Source organism: Rhineura floridana, chromosome 2 (assembly GCF_030035675.1).
Source record: "Rhineura floridana isolate rRhiFlo1 chromosome 2, rRhiFlo1.hap2, whole genome shotgun sequence".
Lineage (NCBI taxonomy): Eukaryota > Metazoa > Chordata > Lepidosauria > Squamata > Rhineuridae > Rhineura > Rhineura floridana.
The window spans coordinates 29,997,127-30,016,527 of NC_084481.1; the positions used below are offsets into that span (position 1 = coordinate 29,997,127).

The following is a 19,401-nucleotide window of genomic DNA, read 5'->3' on the forward strand; positions in this document are numbered from 1 at the left end:
ATTTTTCTCATTATTCATCCCAGAAATCTGTGTCAAATTTATTTTTATTAATTTCAAAGCCTTTTTATTGGTCAGTGTCATATGTTGGTGAAGACAGCTTTTTGTGTTTCAAACGGGAGGTTATGCTCTATTTCTGTTTGGGGTGCAGTAACAGTTGAATCTGAAACTGCAGTTTGATGTAAAATCAGACTGGTTATAATATGTTGCTACTTAAGCAATGACTCTAGCTGTTGGAAAAAACCAACTTGGCCTACCCAAGATGCATGTTTTCAGCCTGCTATGCTTAAACCACTCCACTTAAGGAAAGGTGGGCATAGTTAATTAAAAACATAGAGCACACCTAGAATTTTGCTAGAATATATTTCATCTCCCACTGTTTTATCTTGCGCAATCTGAGACACTCCTCATGTCCATTGGGAACTATTCTGAAGAATAGTCAGTGCAATTATTCCACAATTGTTTTTGGAGCTTTTTTTTTAGTGTTGCAAAGTGTTGCTATACTTCACATATTCACAGAAACAGAAGCAAAATAAAATTATTTACTATAGGAAACTTCACTAAAATTACAAAGTAAATCAAACATATTTAAAGTGACTATCTGAACTCTGTCAACTGTCTTAATAATGTTGCTTCCTCTCTGCTAAAACAAGAGCAGCAGAGCACATATCTTCATAGAATCAGAATAGTAGAGTTGGAAGGGGCCTATAAGGCCATCAAGTCCAACCCCCTGGTCAATGCAGGAATCCAAATCAAAGCATTGTTGTTTCTGTTATTTGGGCTGATTGCAGGTGTTGCCACTACTCACCATATGCTCAGAGGCACATGTTACCAAATTCTTCCAAGCTACACAGGAAGTGGGTTGACTGTGAATGACCAACCCAAATTGTGTTAGCATTTTTACAAATTTGTAGAGCAGTACAATATCTCAGAGAGATCAGGTCTCCTGCTGCCCTTCTGCATTCACTATACTGCCCAATTTCCCTGCTTTTTAAAGTTTGATAGAAATATCTGTTGGCTGTAGGTATGTTCTTAAACCACAAAGTGTTTTTGCCTATTAGTGAATTTCAATGCTTTTTAATCCATGAGGTAAGAAACGAGATTCTGTGCAAGTTTGCTGAGAATGTATTGATCATTTGCATGTTTATTGAGTTCAGTGGGATTTATTCCCTTGCAGTCATGCTTAGGATAGGGAAAACTGACCACGGGATGGGGACGGGAGGAGGGGGAGGAGAGCAGGCAGGAGGTGGAGGGCAGGTTTGATCATTTGCAGGTTTATTGAGTTCAATGGGATTTACTTCTGTGCAATCATGCTTAGGATAGGTAAAACTGACCATGGGGAGGGGTGGCCTGGAGTGGGCAGGGGAGGAGGAGGAGGGAGAAGGAGGGGATTGGAAGGGGATGGGGGAAGGTGAGGGAGGGTCAAAGGAAGGGGGAGGGAAGGGGCAAGAGCAAGGGGATAGGAGGGAGGTGGAGGGGAGGGCAGGTTTTGATCATTTGCAACTTTTTTTAGTTCAGTGGGATTTACTCCTGTGCAATCATGCTTAGGATAGGCGAAACTGACCTAGGGGAGGGGGAAGCAGGAGGGGAGAAGATTGTATGAGCGGGCATTGGGCAGAGGGGAAGCCCCTTGCCTTTCCTTTCCTTTCCAGAAGGAAAACTTTGTGAACAGTATAATTGCTTTTCAGTGTTTCACCTTTTTATTCTACAACAGGCACATGTAGTCTCCCACCCAAATTTAAACCAAAGCTGTCCCTGGCCACATCCACACCAGACCTTTATTTCACTTTAGGCAGTCATGGCTTCTCCCAAAGAATCCTGGGAAGTGTAGTTAGTGAAGGATAGTGAGAGTTGCTTGGATACGCCTTGTTCCTCTCACAGAGCTTCAATCAGAGCGGCTGACCCTTAAACCATTCTGGCCACTCGAGCTCTGTCGGGAATAGGAGTCTCCTCTCAACATCCTTCACACACTACACTCCCAGGTTTCTTTGGGGAAAACCATGACTGTCTAAAGTGAAATAAAGGTCTGGTGTGGGTGTGGCCTCGATTAGCCAAGCCAAGCAGCTGTGAGTCTGGCTTTTATTAACATTAAAGTCAATGATAAGCCCGGGCATGCTTAGTAAGAACTAACTGTAAGGTTGGTTGTTACTGAGCATGCCTGGGCTTATCATTGACTTTAATGTTAAATTTCTTAAATTAATTAAAAATCAGCTAGGCATTTTTTAAACTTTTGAACTGCAGAAGATGGAGGTCAGAGTATGGGCAAGGTCAGTAATAGAATTACAGGTACTCTGTGAACATGGCTGAGTTTTAATTAATTTCAACTAATTATGAGAACACTTGACAGAAGTTCAACGGGTATTTTTTCCTCTTTCTCTTTTTACACTTTGAACTCTTGATTCTCTGACTGTTTTGTGTATTACCATGAAAATTGAGAGGGTTGTTAAGCAAGTGTTTCTGAGTTCAGGACTATATGTTTTGTAAGGTTTTGTTTTGAAATGAGCTTATGGGAAGCACCAGAATGGCATGGGGGGTATTTTCAATTGAACATTGCAGAATGTGAAAAATCCATGCTGGCTATAGTATAGAACCACTCTCGTGGCTTTATAATATCTTTTAAAACATGCAACAAAAGGAAGTACATGTGAGATAGGCTTTCTTGGGCCCTTAAAGTTGTCACTATTTTTTGCCCATTGATCTTATTAAAAAGTGCCTAATTTTAGATAGTCCAAAGGTGTATGTGTGTTGCAGTTAGGGATGGACCTATCAGTCTATTACTGTGCCATGTTGGCTTTACTTGTATTCATTAATAAGTCTGTTCTGTCCCATTTCTACATTAATCAGCAATTTAAAAATGCATAAAAAATCATATTTAAATAAATATTTTTTTACATAATTTTCTCACAAAATACGGGTGATTTTATTCATTTACTCTGAAAGTACACACTTTTTGAGCAGTGAACTGCAATGTAAAATTTGAAGAAGTGTGACATTTGAACAGTAACTGTGTTCTGATCCATGTATATTCCTGGAGGTGTAGATCAGGTCATTTTGTATCAGAATTGCAAAAAACAAAACCACCCTAATTGATTGCTCAGGATTCCTAGCTGCAGTCCTCTCATAACCTGTTGTACCTAATCAAAAGATCTCTTTTGACTACTCTTATCTAATTGTTATATAATGTTATACCATGAATAAGCCTATTCTTAAAAAAAAAAAACACCCACCACCAGCTGCCCTTTATTTAATTTGGATGAAAAAGAACTGAGGCTGTAGGTGATTGAGCTGACAAGAAAACTTTCCTGCATCTATCTATGACTTCCATAATCAAACAAAATATTCTCTACACATTTCTGCCTTTCCTTAGGGGATAACAATAACAGTGTTCAAAGGTGTCTTGCTAAACACCTGTTCATGTTTGTTACTCCGATAGTAATCAGATCTCTGTACCATGTTGTTAACTAGTTTAAATAATATGCTTAAAAACATAGAACTAAATTTGGAACTGCTAAACTGGCTTCCACTTCTTTTCCTCGCATTATATAAAAAATAACTCCACCCCAAATAAAGGAATTAAGAATGTGTTTCCATTTTCTTATCTATTTGTTATTACTGTTGGAATGTTTTGAAGAATAAGGGTGATTTGGGGTAGAATAATCATTTTATTGTTCCATAGTAAGAAAATTTTAATACATCTGCTTGTCCACTTCCATCTTTACTTTTCCTCTCAATTTATCAAAGCTGAGGTTATACAAATGCTCATTACTTTTATAAAAAATAATCCCCAAACGTACTGTTTTTTTTAAAATAGCCATTCTACTCTGTCGTATGCTTTTTTAGCATCTATGAATACAATTACTGACTTTAATTGGCTTCATTAATTCTGAGAATATTTAATCCTTGAATAAGGGACTACCTCAGATTTATCTAATGTAACAAGTGAAAGGCCACAAACTTTTATTATAAAGGAAGGAATAATACCCTTACAAGGCTGTATCATTTGTTGTACAGTGAACTGATACTGCAGTCCTTTCCCTCTGATGAGCCCTGTATGATGTTACTTGAATGTTTCTGTGCGGCAATATCCCCACACTGCTCCTTGATGTTTCAGGCTGCTAAGTCCCCTTGTATCTCACAGCATTCTGCCCTCCGTCATTGCTTTGTTCCATATCTATCTTTTTCAGCCACTTCTAGCACTTGGTCACAGTTTCCCCTCATCAGATGTACTCCACAAATTCACAGTACTTTTTCACTAGGCCTCTGTACCTTATTCACTGCCCTCTGGTCTAACTTCCTCAACTATCCCTTTCCCAACATTCCAATTATCTTGGCAATGGTTGTCAATACTGCTTACAGTGGTCCCTCCCTTAACTATATACATTTTTGTTTAATAAAGTATAAATATCTCTATGAGCGTCAGTGGTTTCTTTGAATTCTAACATTTTTCTAGTTGGTGCTAACTTTTTATATACTTTTGCTTGTCCTATTTTTTATGTTGGTGATCTAATTTACTTATTTCCTGTCAGATATCTTTACTTTCTTTGAATAATATCTAACATTAGTCATACTCTGAGTACACTCATTAAATTCAATGGATCTACTCCAAGTATCAGTAACGTTGAATATAGTGCTCTTGCTTTTTTTGTCTTATTCAAAAATGCCGTCAACATAAATTGATATTGAACAAAAATTAATCTCCCAAACTGTACTTTCATTGACAATTTCAGAAATATTAACTTGAAAAAAAATCTTCCAGTGCTCTTCAGACATTTTGTTTAACCATTTTATCTTGTTAGCATAATTTATTTAAAGTCCAATAGCCTCCAAATATTAACTAAGGGAAGGGATTTACAGTGCAGCCTTGTGTATGCCTCCTATCCTGGCCAGCATTGGACTCATTGGTGTGTTTATCTCTGTGATGTTTAATGTGGAATTTCAGCTTAGAGCATTTCATAGATCAGTTTACAGGTAATGCAGCATTCTGCATCTCACACAGCATAATAAGGCATGACTACTCAAGCTAAGATGTTGCAGCAATTGGACACACCCCTCTCCTCTGGAGGAGGCACAAGTGACGGCTCAAATGACAAGGCAGGATTGAGAGGCAGGACAGGGGACAGCTTTTTGTCAGACAGCTTTTCTACAGTTGTAATTTCCAGCTGTAACTGGAACTAAGGAGTCAGAGCTATCACTGTCTAACTGCTGAAGCCTTTTTTTGTTGCAGCCTCCTCCTGTTACAGCCCACTCCAGGATCCCAGGCCTCCTCTTCTTCCTCCTCCTGATCACTCCACCAAGAACTATCCAGGGGGCCCATGGCATCTACTTAGAATTAATCCCCTTGAGTTCAGTGGACAGTATTGTCAGGCCATTATAAGGTTGCAAACTTAATTGCTTTTTATCACTTCTTTTTAATTTAAAATACTCAGATGTACAAATTACAAAGGAATAGTCTTGTGTATAAAAAAGCTAGGCTGCATGTACAATCTGACCGCAGAAATACAATTTAAAACTAGTGTGTGAAAAGCCTTTAAAAATGTTTTCCCTTCATAGCAAAAGGAGTAAAGGGAGAGTGCCAGCCTTATTTCTTGGGGGAAAGAGTAATTTCTTGAGATACATCATTGTTAGCTAAGAAGGTTCCACTCCCACCTTGACACAATGAGTGGAGTCAAAGGGGAGAGGAAAGCATTTTATGTTAATTTCCTTCAGTATTCTCCCATTGTTTTGGAAGGAAGCTGGGCAGAGCACTCTTATGGGGGGGGAGTCTGTGGTGGAGGAGCCACTACTTCCTAAGCTGTATGGGGCTCAGCTTAGGGGCTCGTGCCAGCCAGGGTTGAAGATGGAAGAGCAGGATGGGTTTCTACCTTTTTTTGAGGGGTGTTTGTTTTTCTTCGCTGTAGTTTCTTCTTTATTTTTCCTCCCATTGCTCCTAATGGGAATATGAATTGTGTATGTCCTTGTGATAGTGAAGTTAGAAACCATATTACACATTGCTCTTTTTTCCAGGAAGTCTTTAGAGTTGTGTATGCGTCTCCCTGACCAAAATAATAAATCTTATGTAGCTGAATCTGTCGGCAAAGTTTATTCCAAGCTATACTGATTCATAAACAAATTTTATAGAATTGCTAAAGAATACTGGTTGCTTTAAAAATGTTAACAATGAAAAATATTCTGTTAGTGGGCCTTCTTGTACTACTTGTGTTTTGAATAAAATAAAGTCTGTGAACTATTAAAAAACTTGAAACCTAGGGTTGTAGTCAACTAAGGCTTACTCAGAGTAGACCCAGTGAAATCAATGAAGCTAAGTTAGTCATATTTATTAATTTCAACAGGTCTATTCTGAATAGAACTAGCGTTGGATACCACCCTTAATATATATTTATTTCTCTGGATTGTGGATTATAGGTACAATTCATGGCACTTAAATTCTATTTAAACTAAGTTTTGGTAAGCCTGTTTGGTAAACTAGGAGCTGCACTGGAATGTATGCTCTGAGTAACTGCACCAGTTCTTATAAGTACATTTCTAATTAATAAAGAACCTTGCTCTATAACTCTTTCTTTGTTTATAAGCAGTTCTTGGTTCTTGGTCACTATTGTGAGAAGTATTCAAAAATTTTATTGCTGTTTATACCTCTGTACAAACTAGAGATGTAAAGGCCTAGAAAAAAATGGAAAAATTCAGAAAAAAAACATTTTTTCCTGAAGCCTTTTTTGTTTTTCCTCTGAAATATTGGAAAATTGAAAAAAAGAAGAAAAATGGATTATGGAATGTTATATTTTAGCACGATGAATAAAATGTTTCATTGAATCTTGGTCCCCCCCTTTTTCGCAATTCTTTTAATGGGTATGGGTACTTTATGTCTGTTTGACACTCTGGAGGACTAGTGGAGACATAAATAATTTTCTTTGTTATTAATGTTGATGGTTTCTTTTTTTTTAATGTTTTTTTCCTGCTTCTCATAAACTGACAAAATGAAAGAGGTTCCTTACAGTTCAGGAGGTTATAGCTCCATTTGTTACAAAAAAAGAAAAAAGTAAAAAAAAAAAGTAAATTCAATTTGTAATAATTGTTTGAATAAAATGTACTTTTACTATACCAAATGTGATAATTTTATGCCAAACCTACTTGTACATAATTACATTTTATGTTTCTGAAGTAACAAAGTGACTTTCAATCTGTAAAAAGTGCTAATACTGCATTTTTTCAATTTTTCCAAAAATTTCCATTAAAAAAAACAAAAAACTTTCTCCCCATGGCTTCAAAATTTCCAGAAATTTTACATCTCTAATATGAACTGAATGAGATGTGCGTGGGGTGACTATAGAACTTGAATGTTTCCTCTTTCCAGTCATCAGTGATGTCTCACATCTATAAAATAGTTTGTAATATCTGCTTTGAAGATCTCTGTTCAGGCCAAAGTTGTTACCATCCAAAAATTAGATAAGCTGCTTGTTGACCTCTCATATTGCTTCCCCATTCTGACAGATGTTCTGTACACACAGATATATAAACTTCTAGCTCTGTTTTCCTGAGCTGTTTTGAGAACGGAATGTACCCTAAAATACACTGGAAGTGCTGAGGATACTAATCTCCATGGATAGAGATTGTACAAGATTAACCTGTATACCATTTAGCGCTTATGTCTGAGAATGTTGAAAGCAGCATTGAATCAAGACTGGAAAGGATTGGATCTTTGCTGATGTTTCAGTATATTTCCCATCTGGCATATTGGCTTGACTGTTAAGCCCCTGAATATTATCCTAGAGACAAATGGTGCAGTTAGTTTTGTAGCTAATCTCTGGGCATCTGTCATAATTCTTGATACTGGAAACATATTAACAAAAAACAGTGTTAATACATTGATTCCTGGGATGTTTGTATTAGTTTATTTGATCAACAAATACTGTTTTGTGGAAGAATTCTATGGAAAGTTTAAGACACTGGCAAAAATTAAAATCATTTCAGTAGAGTAGCATAGTTTTCTGACTGTAACTCTGTTGTGTGAAGAGTACTTTAATTCTTTTCTTTATGGAGATGGAATAGTTTAAAAAAAAAATGCAAGATGGAACAAAATGCTTACTGAAAATAAAGTTCTATAAGCTAAATAGTTGCCACTGTCCCAGCATGTTAAAATTACTCTTTGAACAGATAACAGGTGGTGCCAAGGAATTGAACCTTGGACCTTGTGCTTGCAAAGTGTGTACTGCTCTACTGTCCCTCCCTATAATTTATCAGATGGGTAGGGGGAACAAATTCACTCAAATTTGATAGAAGCCATCTGCTTTAATTTTATATGTAGGTAAGCTGTATGCCAGCTCTACATAAGTACTTTCAATATAAAGGCACAATTTAAATTAAAATGTTACGGTCAGGCCTGATGGCAGATCCTTTGAGATCCTGAGCATGCAAATTCTAGTACTCTTTTGATGAGGCAAGGTGCTGTGGAGAAATGTGCACATCTCATGTACATATTGTAGAATTTCAAAAGCCAGTCTGATTCAGGGGTTTAGATTGATGGACTAGGAAAGGGGAGATCTGGGTTCTAATCCTATCCCGCCCCCAGGTATAAAACTGGCAGGATTAATTTGGGCCAGTCACTCACCTTCAGCCCAACCTTCCTCACAAGGTTGTTGTGAGAATAAAATTTGGGGTGCCTGAGTTCTTTAGAGCAAGGGCAAGATAAAAATAATGTTCTGGGGGTCATGTAGATAATAATAATAATAATAAAATTTTATTTTTAGGCCGCCTATCTGGCCGAATGAACGGCCACTCTAGGCGGCGTACATAATTAAAAATACAACATATAATACAGTTTTAACATATAAAACAATTATAATCCACCAACCTACATCTATACACTGTAAACTAAAATTATCTAGGAGACTTGTATGCCCGCTGAAACAACCAAGTTTTCAGTCCTTGGCGGAAACCTACCAGCTTATTAATTGCAGTTACTGCCTCTTGCTATTATTGTTGGCCTCCCCGCTGCTTTTTAACATATGAAACTTCAGTATGCTGAGTTAGATCATTTAGCCTAAGGCTGTCTACAGCTACCTGAGATCATTTTAAAAAATGGTTAACCACATTTCTCTCCTATTCTGACAAGAGGTTCCCAATGTTATCCCGTCCAAGGGACTAATGAGGTCCTTACGTACTTAGTTTTGGTCAATGCTGTGCAGCATCAGGTGCTCCCAAGCCATTCACTAGGCCCATGCCTGATACCCGTTTAACTGGTGATGCCAAGGAATTGAACCTTGGAGCTTCAGCTGGCACAGCCTGTGCTGCTCCTCATAATTAATCAGATTGGAAAAGCACAGCAAGTTGTTGACTTTTTTGAGGATTAGAGCATGAAGCAATAGCCATAGTTCCCTGACTTGTTCTGTTACACTGCACTAGTCTAAACCAGTAAATCTGTCATTTCTTGGCACGTTCCCCTTGTAGACTGAATCATTGTGTCCTGTGTGTTACCCCTGACATTTACAAACGTTCTAGCAGATGTCTGTTCCCAGTAATCCGTTATAATCTGAATGGAATTATTTGAGATTTTGTATTGTTTATTTCAGTACATGGTTCCCACTGGATGTCACAAGTAGAAATTTAGCACAAAGTGCAACTCTCTTTTTGTCTGAATGCTGAATTGAGAGGCATACTTGAATCAGTCACTGCAATGTAGACAAAACAACAGACCGGTCATTGAACCTAAAGTTCTGAACTCATTGGATGTGTTTTTATTCTATTAATAAATTAGTAAACTGATGTGTGGGATAAACTGCCTTGATTTTTTTGTGTCTGCACAAACAACAAAGAAACTTGTGACACCTTAAAAACTGACACATTTATTATGGCACTAGGGGCTGTGCCTCTGCCTCCTTTGCTCACTAGCCTTCACCACTCCCCCCATATTAACCCCCTAGAGCTTCCCCTTCCTGCACCTTCCCTTCATCTTCGCATGAAGTATTAGTTCCCCTCTATTCAGCACTGGATAGGCCTCATCTTGAATACTATGTCCAATTCTGGTCTCCGCACTTCAAGAAGGATGCAGACAAACTGTAAGAGGTTCAGAGGAGGGCAACAAGGATGATCAGAGGACTGGAAACAAAGCCCTATGAGGAGAGACTGAAAGAACTTGGCCTGTTTAGCCTGGAGAAGAAAAGACTGAGGGGAGACATGATAACACTCTTCAAGTACATGAAAGGTTGTCACGCAGAGGAGGGCCGGGATCTCTTCTCGATTGTCCTAGAGTGCAGGACACGGAATAACGGGCTCAAGTTGCAGGAAACCAGATTTCGACTGGACATCAGGAAAAACTTCCTAACTGTTAGAGCCATACGACAATGGAACCAGTTACCTAGAGAGGTAGTGGGCTCTCTGACACTGGAGGCATTCAAGAGGCAGCTGGACAGCCATCTGTCGGGAATGCTTTGATTTGGATTCCTGCATTGTGCAGGGGGTTGGACTTGATGGCCTTATAGGCCCCTTCCAACTCTACTATTCCATGATACCCTCTGCAACTGCTAAGCTCCCCTTTCACCTTCCCAACCCCATGTCTGAAGCCACTTCTGTTCTGCAGCCCTGCTTTCACCCTTGTTTTCATCTTCACCTCCATGTCCATGCATCCTTCTCCTTTTTGTGCAACTGCCCCATGCACAAAGATTACCCCATAGTAACCTCCTGTATCTCCCTCCCACAGATTTCAACTACTAAGTATCCTTTTCACCTTCCACCCAATTTTGAAGCCACTCCCCCTCCTGTTCTGCAGTCCCTTTCATATTCCCAGTTTCATGTTCACCCCTATTCCCATACCTCCTACTCCCTCTTTTTTTGCAACTCCCATCTGCACCCCCATTTTTACTTTCACCCCTTTTCACTGTTTCTTTCTCCTCCCCCTTTTCTTCATCCCCCTTGCACACAGACCACCCTCATTTCCATGTCTCCTCCTCATCTCCTATTCTGCAGCCCCCCTTTACACACCTGCCCCATTTTCACCTTCAACCCCTTTGCCTACCTCTTCCTCCTCCTTTTATCAACCCCCCCGGCACACAGACCAGCCCCATTTCCATGCCTTCTCCCCTCTCTCCTATTCTGCAACCCCTTTAGCACCCACACCCGTGATGATATATGGTGCTGTGTCTTTAATATGAATAGAATCTTAAGAGCAAGCCTGTCATTTAACTTGTTCAGTTAGAGAAGGTCAGTTCATTTGATGGATGTTGTACGTATATGGGTGTTTGCTTGTTAATAAAATATCTGTCCTAAATTGCTACATTGAATCTGGAACTTCATGTTGAAGATAACATGTGGTACCAGGAGTGAAATATATTGTGTGAAGGTACTGTGGAATATTTGAGGGCTCCGCAGCCTTTATTTCTTTCACATGATGCAACTGAGGAATGAAAAAGGGAGATGTTTGAGTACTTCAAGAAAGGAGGAACACTAAAAGGGAAAAGGTGGCTATTTTAAACAATGCTGGAGGTTTGAGTGAAGCAGGAGTTGAGGGATGCTGAGAGAAAAATGGCGGTTTTAAAGAATGGCAGAGGTTTCAGTGAAGCAGGGATTTAGAGACACTGAGAGAAAAATTACTGTTTTAAATAATGGCAGAGGTTTAAGTGAAGCAGGGATTGAGAAACCCTGAGAGAAAAATTGTGGTTTTAAAGAAAGCAGAGGTTTGAGTAGAGTAAGCAGAGGTTTGAGTACAGTGACAAGGGAGTTGGGAAAGGCTCTGTTGTGTTTGCTTGTGTGTCTGTGCTATTTCTCTATGTTAAAACTTGAAAATAGACCACTATCACCCCTCAATGTTCCTCCCTTGCCAATCTATTCAGACCTCTTGTTGTTTCTAACCATCACTTTCCCCCTGCCAGTGTCCCTTCTTTCTCTCTCCCCGCCATGGCCACTGCTGTTGTGCAACCTGGCTTCTCTTTGCTCCCCTACCCCGCTCTGACTTCATACAAATCCCCCAATGGGGGCTGAGTGATGACATTTTACTTTATTATGTATAAGGTAGGCTTTTGTGGACTATGTCGTATCCCATCTGTGGTCACCACCTTGTCACAGTCCCACCTCAGGGTCCTGGTCTCTTAATGGTTCTCTCACTGGCTCTAGCAAAGATCTCTTAAGATCCTGCTGCTAGGCAGCACCACCAGACACTCCCTGTAAACAATATTGCCTTGAGACCGTGCCTTCGTCTCCACCTGGCTTATTGCTATGTTGTGTCTGGGTGCACTTACAGGCCTCAACCCCCCTATATCTTTGTGCCTATAAAGATTACAGCCCTGGGTTGCTCTGGATACCTGATAATGTTACCCTGTCTCTTTACCGCTACCACCATTGATACTGTTTCCCAACCTTGGTATATGACCTGCCCACCCTTCTGGTCTGAAAGCCCAGCCAAGGATCAGGTGTTTTGGTAAACCAAGAAATATTTATATATATACACAGGGAATAACAAGATTACTTAAAGGTTTAGTCAACAAGCGTGTGGTTTCATAAGATGCGGTGCTCTGTTTCTTCGTCATCAATATCCTGCCTCACTACCCACCTAATCCCACTCTACAACCCTCTTCAAAACCAACCAAAAACCAACCGACCCCCTCTCAACTGTCATCCTTTCATTTATACCTTCAGACACTCAAACACACCCAATCATCATACAACACTCACCAACATTCCAACCCATGTACTCCCCTCTCTCACTCAGTCTACTTACCTCATTTACTCTAATAAACCCACACTTACCATATTTACAGTATTATATATACAGGGACATCACAGACTACATTTCATCAGATGTATGGAATGTTGTCCTCAATTGCAGATATGCACACATATGTTTGAGGTGGATGGATTTGTCAATAGTGAGGTCTGAAGGAAAGGAATTGCAGGAAAGTACAAATGGTAATAATTACATTATTAAGTGTGGCCATTCGTAAAAAAAGTTAACACAGATATCTTCACATTAGTAAGCTAATTAACACATAATGTATGACAAATCTTTTCGTCCTGTTCCGTTCACAGCTGGAAGGATTGAATCTCTTGATTATTTGCAATGCCATGATTTCAGACTGCAGTTTTCATTTTGAAGTTCTGCTGTTTCAGTATGGCCACTCTAAGATCACTTACAGAGGTTGAAAATCCCCTCCCCTGTTCTGTTCTTTTTGATATTGCCATTTCTCAGATCAGGTTTCTGTCCATTTATTTCTTTGCATAGTGAGTGACTTGTTTGTCCTATGTGGAACGCAAAAGGGCATTGCTCAGATGGTAGCATATATACCATTGGGAGAGGAGCAGGTGAATAACCCCCCTGATGCTCTGGATACCATTATTAGATCCTGTGCTAGTATTATTGCCAAAGTAGACCTGGGGGCAGAATTGGTCCCTGTGTCCCTATCTTTGTTATGTGGCCTATTGTTGCTGATGAGTGAAAAATCATACTTGGTCAGCCATATGATGGCAAGATAGAGGTACATGCTCATATATCTTGACATTCAAACTCAAATTTTATGATTGCTTAAGTGCTCCTAATCTCACAGTGAAGCTCTTTCTTTTTGGTTTCTTTTAATTAGTGACGCATTTAGCATTCATTAAAGATTTGGTTTGATCTTGCATTCGTGGTTCATTTCTTGTTCCTGGTCTTACATTTTTTTCAAAAAAACAATAATCAGCTCATCTTTTACCAGAATTGCTTTTTATATAACCACAAGAAATCATTTATTTACATGATGTGCTCTTGGGGGAGTCTCAGTTGCCTGCTAAAGGAGTTCATTTATGAAGCAGCCTTGAAATAAGGGAACCCATATCCTGAAATAATCTGGTTTCCCCACAGAGATGCACTGCAAGGCAGCAGCCTAAATGAATCAATTAGTCTTTTATTGTATTTTGAAGGTCATTAACGCCATGGGCTCTGGCAGCCCAGTGGAGGTGGTGTGTGCTGGAGCTAGGGAAAGGTTACGTCTCCATATGCTTAGCTCTTGAGGCTGTTTCTCAAGAGCATCTTTAACTTGAAGGCAGATGTGAGGAAATGGATGAAAAGGTAGACACTGTCTAGGTGCTAGCCTCCCTAAATCAGAGCTAGGGCTGCAACCCAATTTAACAAATGTTGGTTTAATCATTGGTGTTTTTAGTAATTTAAAATTTGCATGCATTTCTGTATGGCAAGAAACAATATTTCTGAAGCAAGAAGCACAACTTTGTTTTTAGATGACACTCGTGTTGTAGCAGGCATTGTGTTAGAAGAGGCATTTCTTCTGTGTGAGAGAAAGAAAGAAGGGAGAAAAGCTCCTTAAGATGTTGCGTATCATCTGCTCTTTTTGTAAGTAAATGTACTGAAAAGCATATATTTGCTGCCTTATTTCATGAGGAATACCTTCTCAGTTAATTTTTTTAAGTGTGCAATGAAAACAATTTACGTCTTGCAGCCTTAATAAAATCTGGGCTGCAATTCATTCTCTCTCAGAAGTGGTGAAAGGGAGTTGATGTTGACTCAGCTGCTGGCGCCCATATTTGTCTTGTGCGTGGGGGGCAGTTGGATCAAATGCAAAGGAAAGGACGCAGGGCTAGGTGGGCCTGTACATAGTTCAGAAGGCTCAATGTGGAGAGGGAATACTGCTTGTTAGCTCCCATCGAAAGGGCTTGCTGTGCTGAGTTGTTGAGGGGTGGGGTGAGGTCCGTGTTTTGCCTCAAGAGTCCTGGCTCAGGCAAGAGCTCCACAGCAACTGAGAGATGGGAGGAGTTGAGGCCACATTTGGAAACTTCTTAGGAAACCCAACCTGTTGCTTGAAAAGAATAGCCTTTGATGGGTATTTGAAGGAAGCTCGATTATAGGTAGCCTCTCTCAAAGACTGCTGGGAGCTAAGCTATGATCTGCCTTAGTGTTACTTCTGAACCTGGGCTCGTTTGTCTTGCTCCAAGCAAACCATGAACAGTAAGCCAAGAACAAAACCTTGGTTTCTGCTCATAGTTTGTTGGGACATTACACTAAGCCAGTCACACCCTTCAGAAGGACCAGGAGGGGAGTGAAGCAGCTTGTGGTTTTTCCCCCTCTCTGTACCAGCATGTTTACTTTTTCACACTAAATCACAATTTGGTTTACCATTATGTGATGACTGAGTCATTGTGGCCACATCCACACCAGATATTTATTCTACTTTAAACAGTCATAGCTTCCCCCAAAGAATCCTGGGAAGTATAGTTTATGAAAGGTGCTGAGGCGACCATTATTCCCCTCACAGAGCTCCAGTTCCCAGAATTCTGGCCATTGGAGCTCTGTCGGAAATAAGAGTCTAGACTCTCAGCACCCTTCGCAAACTACACTTCCCAGAATTCTTTGGGGGACTTGTTTAAAGTGGAATAAATACCTGGTGTGGATGTGGGCCTGTGTTGTTTGGTGTATGTTTAGGATGCCATAAGGGTACACCTAAAAATGTAAAGTATGGATGTTACAAACACTTGTTTTCAAACATTACATCATACAGACATGCTTGTCAAGGAGCCTTGATCACTGCAGCAGCTCTGACTGCCAACGAAACAAGGTGCTGTCCAGTTTTAAAAGCCATGTGCCTTGAGGACAGTCAGAGCTACTGGCATGTAAATATACATCGTTCTGGTTGCATGTACTAACCTCCTTTTCATGGTTAATGTGACTTCTTTGAATTGCAGCTCTTACATTTTAGTTGACTGTTGGTGTTGGTCTGTGTGTGAATGATGTGAGAATTATGTCTGAGAATCAGTCAGGTACAGTGGTTAGCGTGTCAAACTAAGAGTGCTTTCACACTGCACTTTATTCCGTTATTCTGACGATTTCTTACCTGGTAATTTGCGCATTATATTTCACACGACGCACAAGCTAGCTCCAGAATTCTAGTGGAATGTAGTGCAAGTTTAGCGCAAATTTCCAAGATAAATGATACCAGAAATAATCCGTTAGCAAGGCTGGGAACCCGGAAGAAAGCTGGAGTTTTTCCGCTTAGCTGCAGCCGCTCACATGACAGGCATCCCAGCATGCAATGCGTTCCCGCCCTTTAGTCAAGCAGGGTTTTTTTTTGCCTGACGAATGCTGTACTGGTATTCCAGCATTGGCACAGATAGCAGCAGCATTTTCCCCACACACCCGTCTTGATACAACTAAAACAATTTAAAAAGTCAGATCCTAAAGGGAAATGGCTTGCATGATGATGGGATGAGATCGTAGACCTCCTACTCAGTGGGGAACAGTGCGCATGGGTGAGGGACGGAAACAAGCCGTGTGAAAGACCATTGTGCAAAATGCCGGTATATCGACTGAAAAAGCTGCTCTTCCTTAACGCAAGAGGTACTGCAGTGTGAAAGGGATTTTAGAAATTGGGACAGAAGCTCCACCTTTTTAATCCGTTAAATTAACGCAATGAGCCCCATGTGTGAAAGCAGCCTAAGACTGGGAAAACCTGGGGTCAGAACTCACTGGGTGATCTTGGGCCAGTTGCTAACTCTCAGCCGAACCTACTTACCTCACAGGATTGTTATATGGATAACAGCTCAATGAGAGCTATTGGCTCGTAACTGGAAGGAAGGGGCAACTGTTTTTATTATGCTCTGAATGAGTTACAACTGCTCAGCCCCACTTTTTTGCTTCAGGGGATTTTGGAGGGAATTGCTACCTGCTATGACACCAGGAAATGACAAGGATGAGGTCGGAAAACACCACCCAAATAATCCTGGTTCTGTGTCAATACCATGTGAATTCTAGATTTGGCTGTGATTTGTGTATAAAGATTTTTGAAAGCTGCTTTGAGAGCCTCTTGGAGCTGTAAAATACGGTGTAAGTCAATAATAAAAAAAATTAAGGGGAGAGAACTATGTATGCCACTTTTAGCTTTTTGGAGGAAGGAGGGATATAAATGAACAGGCTTTGATAAGCAGTTGATTTGTGTATGTGTATGCATGTGCATATGTTGCAAACATTTAATATAGCTTCTGCCTTTCTTTTTCCTTCTTCTTTTTATAGGGTGTTGGTGTTTCTGTTCATGGGCATTTCAGAGTTGCTACAGAGAAGACTCTTTTTGCAATGCCGGAAACAGCCATAGGTAAAGACTGAATGTTAACATTTTCTGTTGTACTACATTAAGACTTTTGATAGAGAAGTAGTATGGTATAGTAGTTAAGAGAATTAGGGAGGTGAATTTACATCCCTGCCCAACCATAAAGTTTGTTGGGTGACCTTGGTTACACTCTCTCAAACTGAGCTACCTCGCAAGGTGGTTGTGAGGATAAAGTGAGAGAACTCGTATCCATGTATGCCACCCTAAGCTCGGTGGAGGTAGAAGGGTGGGATAAAATGTGAATGATGATGACTGATGATAATCATTGTCACTTGGATCCTGACTTTCCATGAATGGTACTCTATTTTTTAAAAATGGGACTCAAATTTAGCAGGGGCTTCAGCTGGTGGAAAGGGGAGGGGAGGTAATTTTGCTCATTCATAGAAGGATAATTTGGGTCCAGGCCTATATAGTGTGATGAACAGATACATAAAAGGTTCAAGGTCAGTAACATTTATAAAAAGGTGTAGTTTTGGCCTTTAAAACATGGATCTATAAGGCTATAGTTCTAGGATCTGTATTGGCATTGCATATCATGCCTCCAGCTCTGATGAAACAAATCCAGGGAGTAGGAAGAGCAACAAGACCCCAGTGGAATCACTGTTTTCTGCTCTCTACAGACTTGATTATTTGATTTTTGAGGGCCAAACTAGATGAGACCCCATTCACACTATTAGGAATTGCATGAATGCAAAGAGCAAGCACAGGGCCTCTGATCTGAGATTGAGACCCTAGTGTGGGAGGTAGGGGGTGCTATTACCCATTTGCCATCACTATGGTTCCATCCTGGATAGGGGGTTGCACAGCTGCTGTTTGAATTGGAATAAAAGTTCCCCTTGAAGAGAAATGGATGCTTATCTTTCAATGCATGTAGCAGGTGTAAAGGGCCCAAGCTGGATCAGGATCACTGGAGGAGGGGGGGGCAAGGTCCTGCTTTGGATTGGGCTCCCAGCTCCTGCAGTTTGTTTACTTAAAAACCATTGCTAATTGTGTGGATGGCATCTTACCTAGTTTGGCCCTGTGACCCCTCATATTTAGACAAAATGCTGATTTGGAGATATGCAGACGACACCATACTACTAGCAGAAACCAGTAATGATTTGAAACAAATGCTGATGAAAGTTAAAGAGGAAAGCACAAACGCAGGACTACAGCTGAACATCACAAAGACTAAAGTAATGACAACAGAAGCTTTACGTAACTTTAAAGTTGGCAATGAAGACATTGAGCTTGTCAAGGGTTATCAATACGTTAGCACAGTCATTAACCAAAATGGAGCCAATAGTCAAGAAATCAGAAGGCTAGGACTGGGGAGGGCACCTATGAGAGAACTAGAAAAGGTCCTCAAATGCAAAGATGTATCACTGAACATTAAAGTCAGGATCATTCAGACCATGGTATTCCCGATCTCTGTGTATGTATGTGAAAGTTGGACAGTGAAAAAAGCAGATAAGAGAAAAATCAACTCATTTGAAATATGGTGTTGGAGGAGAGCTTTGCGCATACCATGGACTGCAAAAAAGACAAATAATTGGGTGTTAGAACAAATTAAACCAGAACTATCACTAGAAGCTAAAATGATGAAACTGAGGTTATCATACTTTGGACACATCATGAGAAGACATATTCACTAGAAAAGACAATAATGCTGGGGAAAACAGAAGGGCATAGAAAAAGAGAAAGGCCAAACAAGAGATGGATTGATTCCATCAAGGAAGCCACAGACCTGAACTTACAAGATCTGAACAGGGTGGTTCACGACAGATGCTCTTGGAGGTCGCTGATTCATAGGGTCGCCATAAGTTGTAAACTCTTCCTACGAGCTTGCAAAACGTGCGAAAATTGATCCCCCAGGGCTCTGGGCGAAAATGCGCTTTCTGTCACCTGAGGAAAGGGGATCTCCCAATCCCATTCTTGTCACTAACTTATGCCCACCTCTTAATCATAATGCTCCCCCAGTCACTCTACCACATTTAGCTGACCCTCTAATGCAATCCCCAATGGTACCTTCAATCCAAAATGGGTGTATTGCCCCCTCATCACTTTTCAATGAGATTAGTTCCATCTGACCCATCTCTATTATCTCCTGGAATGTAAACGGCTGGGAGAATAAATGTCAAGACACTGATTTTACAGAGTTTTTAAAGAGCTTTACTATCATTTGCTTACAAGAAACGTGGGCTACTTCCCCGGATAGGATGACTCTCTCAGGCTATCTTTCCTTTTCTAGCCCTGCGATCAAGCACTTTGTGAAGGGTCGCCCTAGTGGGGGTCTTACCACGTTTATCTCAAACACCTGGGATGTATCAATTGAACATCTCTCCTCAACTCTTTC

The 19,401-nt window shown here is 40.3% G+C and overlaps 1 protein-coding gene across 6 annotated transcripts in view; it reads left to right on the plus strand.

The window, feature by feature from the left end:
• The window catches only part of HIBCH (3-hydroxyisobutyryl-CoA hydrolase), an 80,040-nt gene that overhangs the window by 34,513 nt on the left and 26,126 nt on the right, over positions 1–19,401 (plus strand). For all 6 annotated transcript variants that reach the window (XM_061612891.1, XM_061612893.1, XM_061612895.1 and 3 more), the window contains one exon: positions 16,973–17,051. In XM_061612891.1, the coding sequence (XP_061468875.1) occupies positions 16,973–17,051 (79 nt within the window). The remainder of the gene's footprint in view (positions 1–16,972; positions 17,052–19,401) is intronic.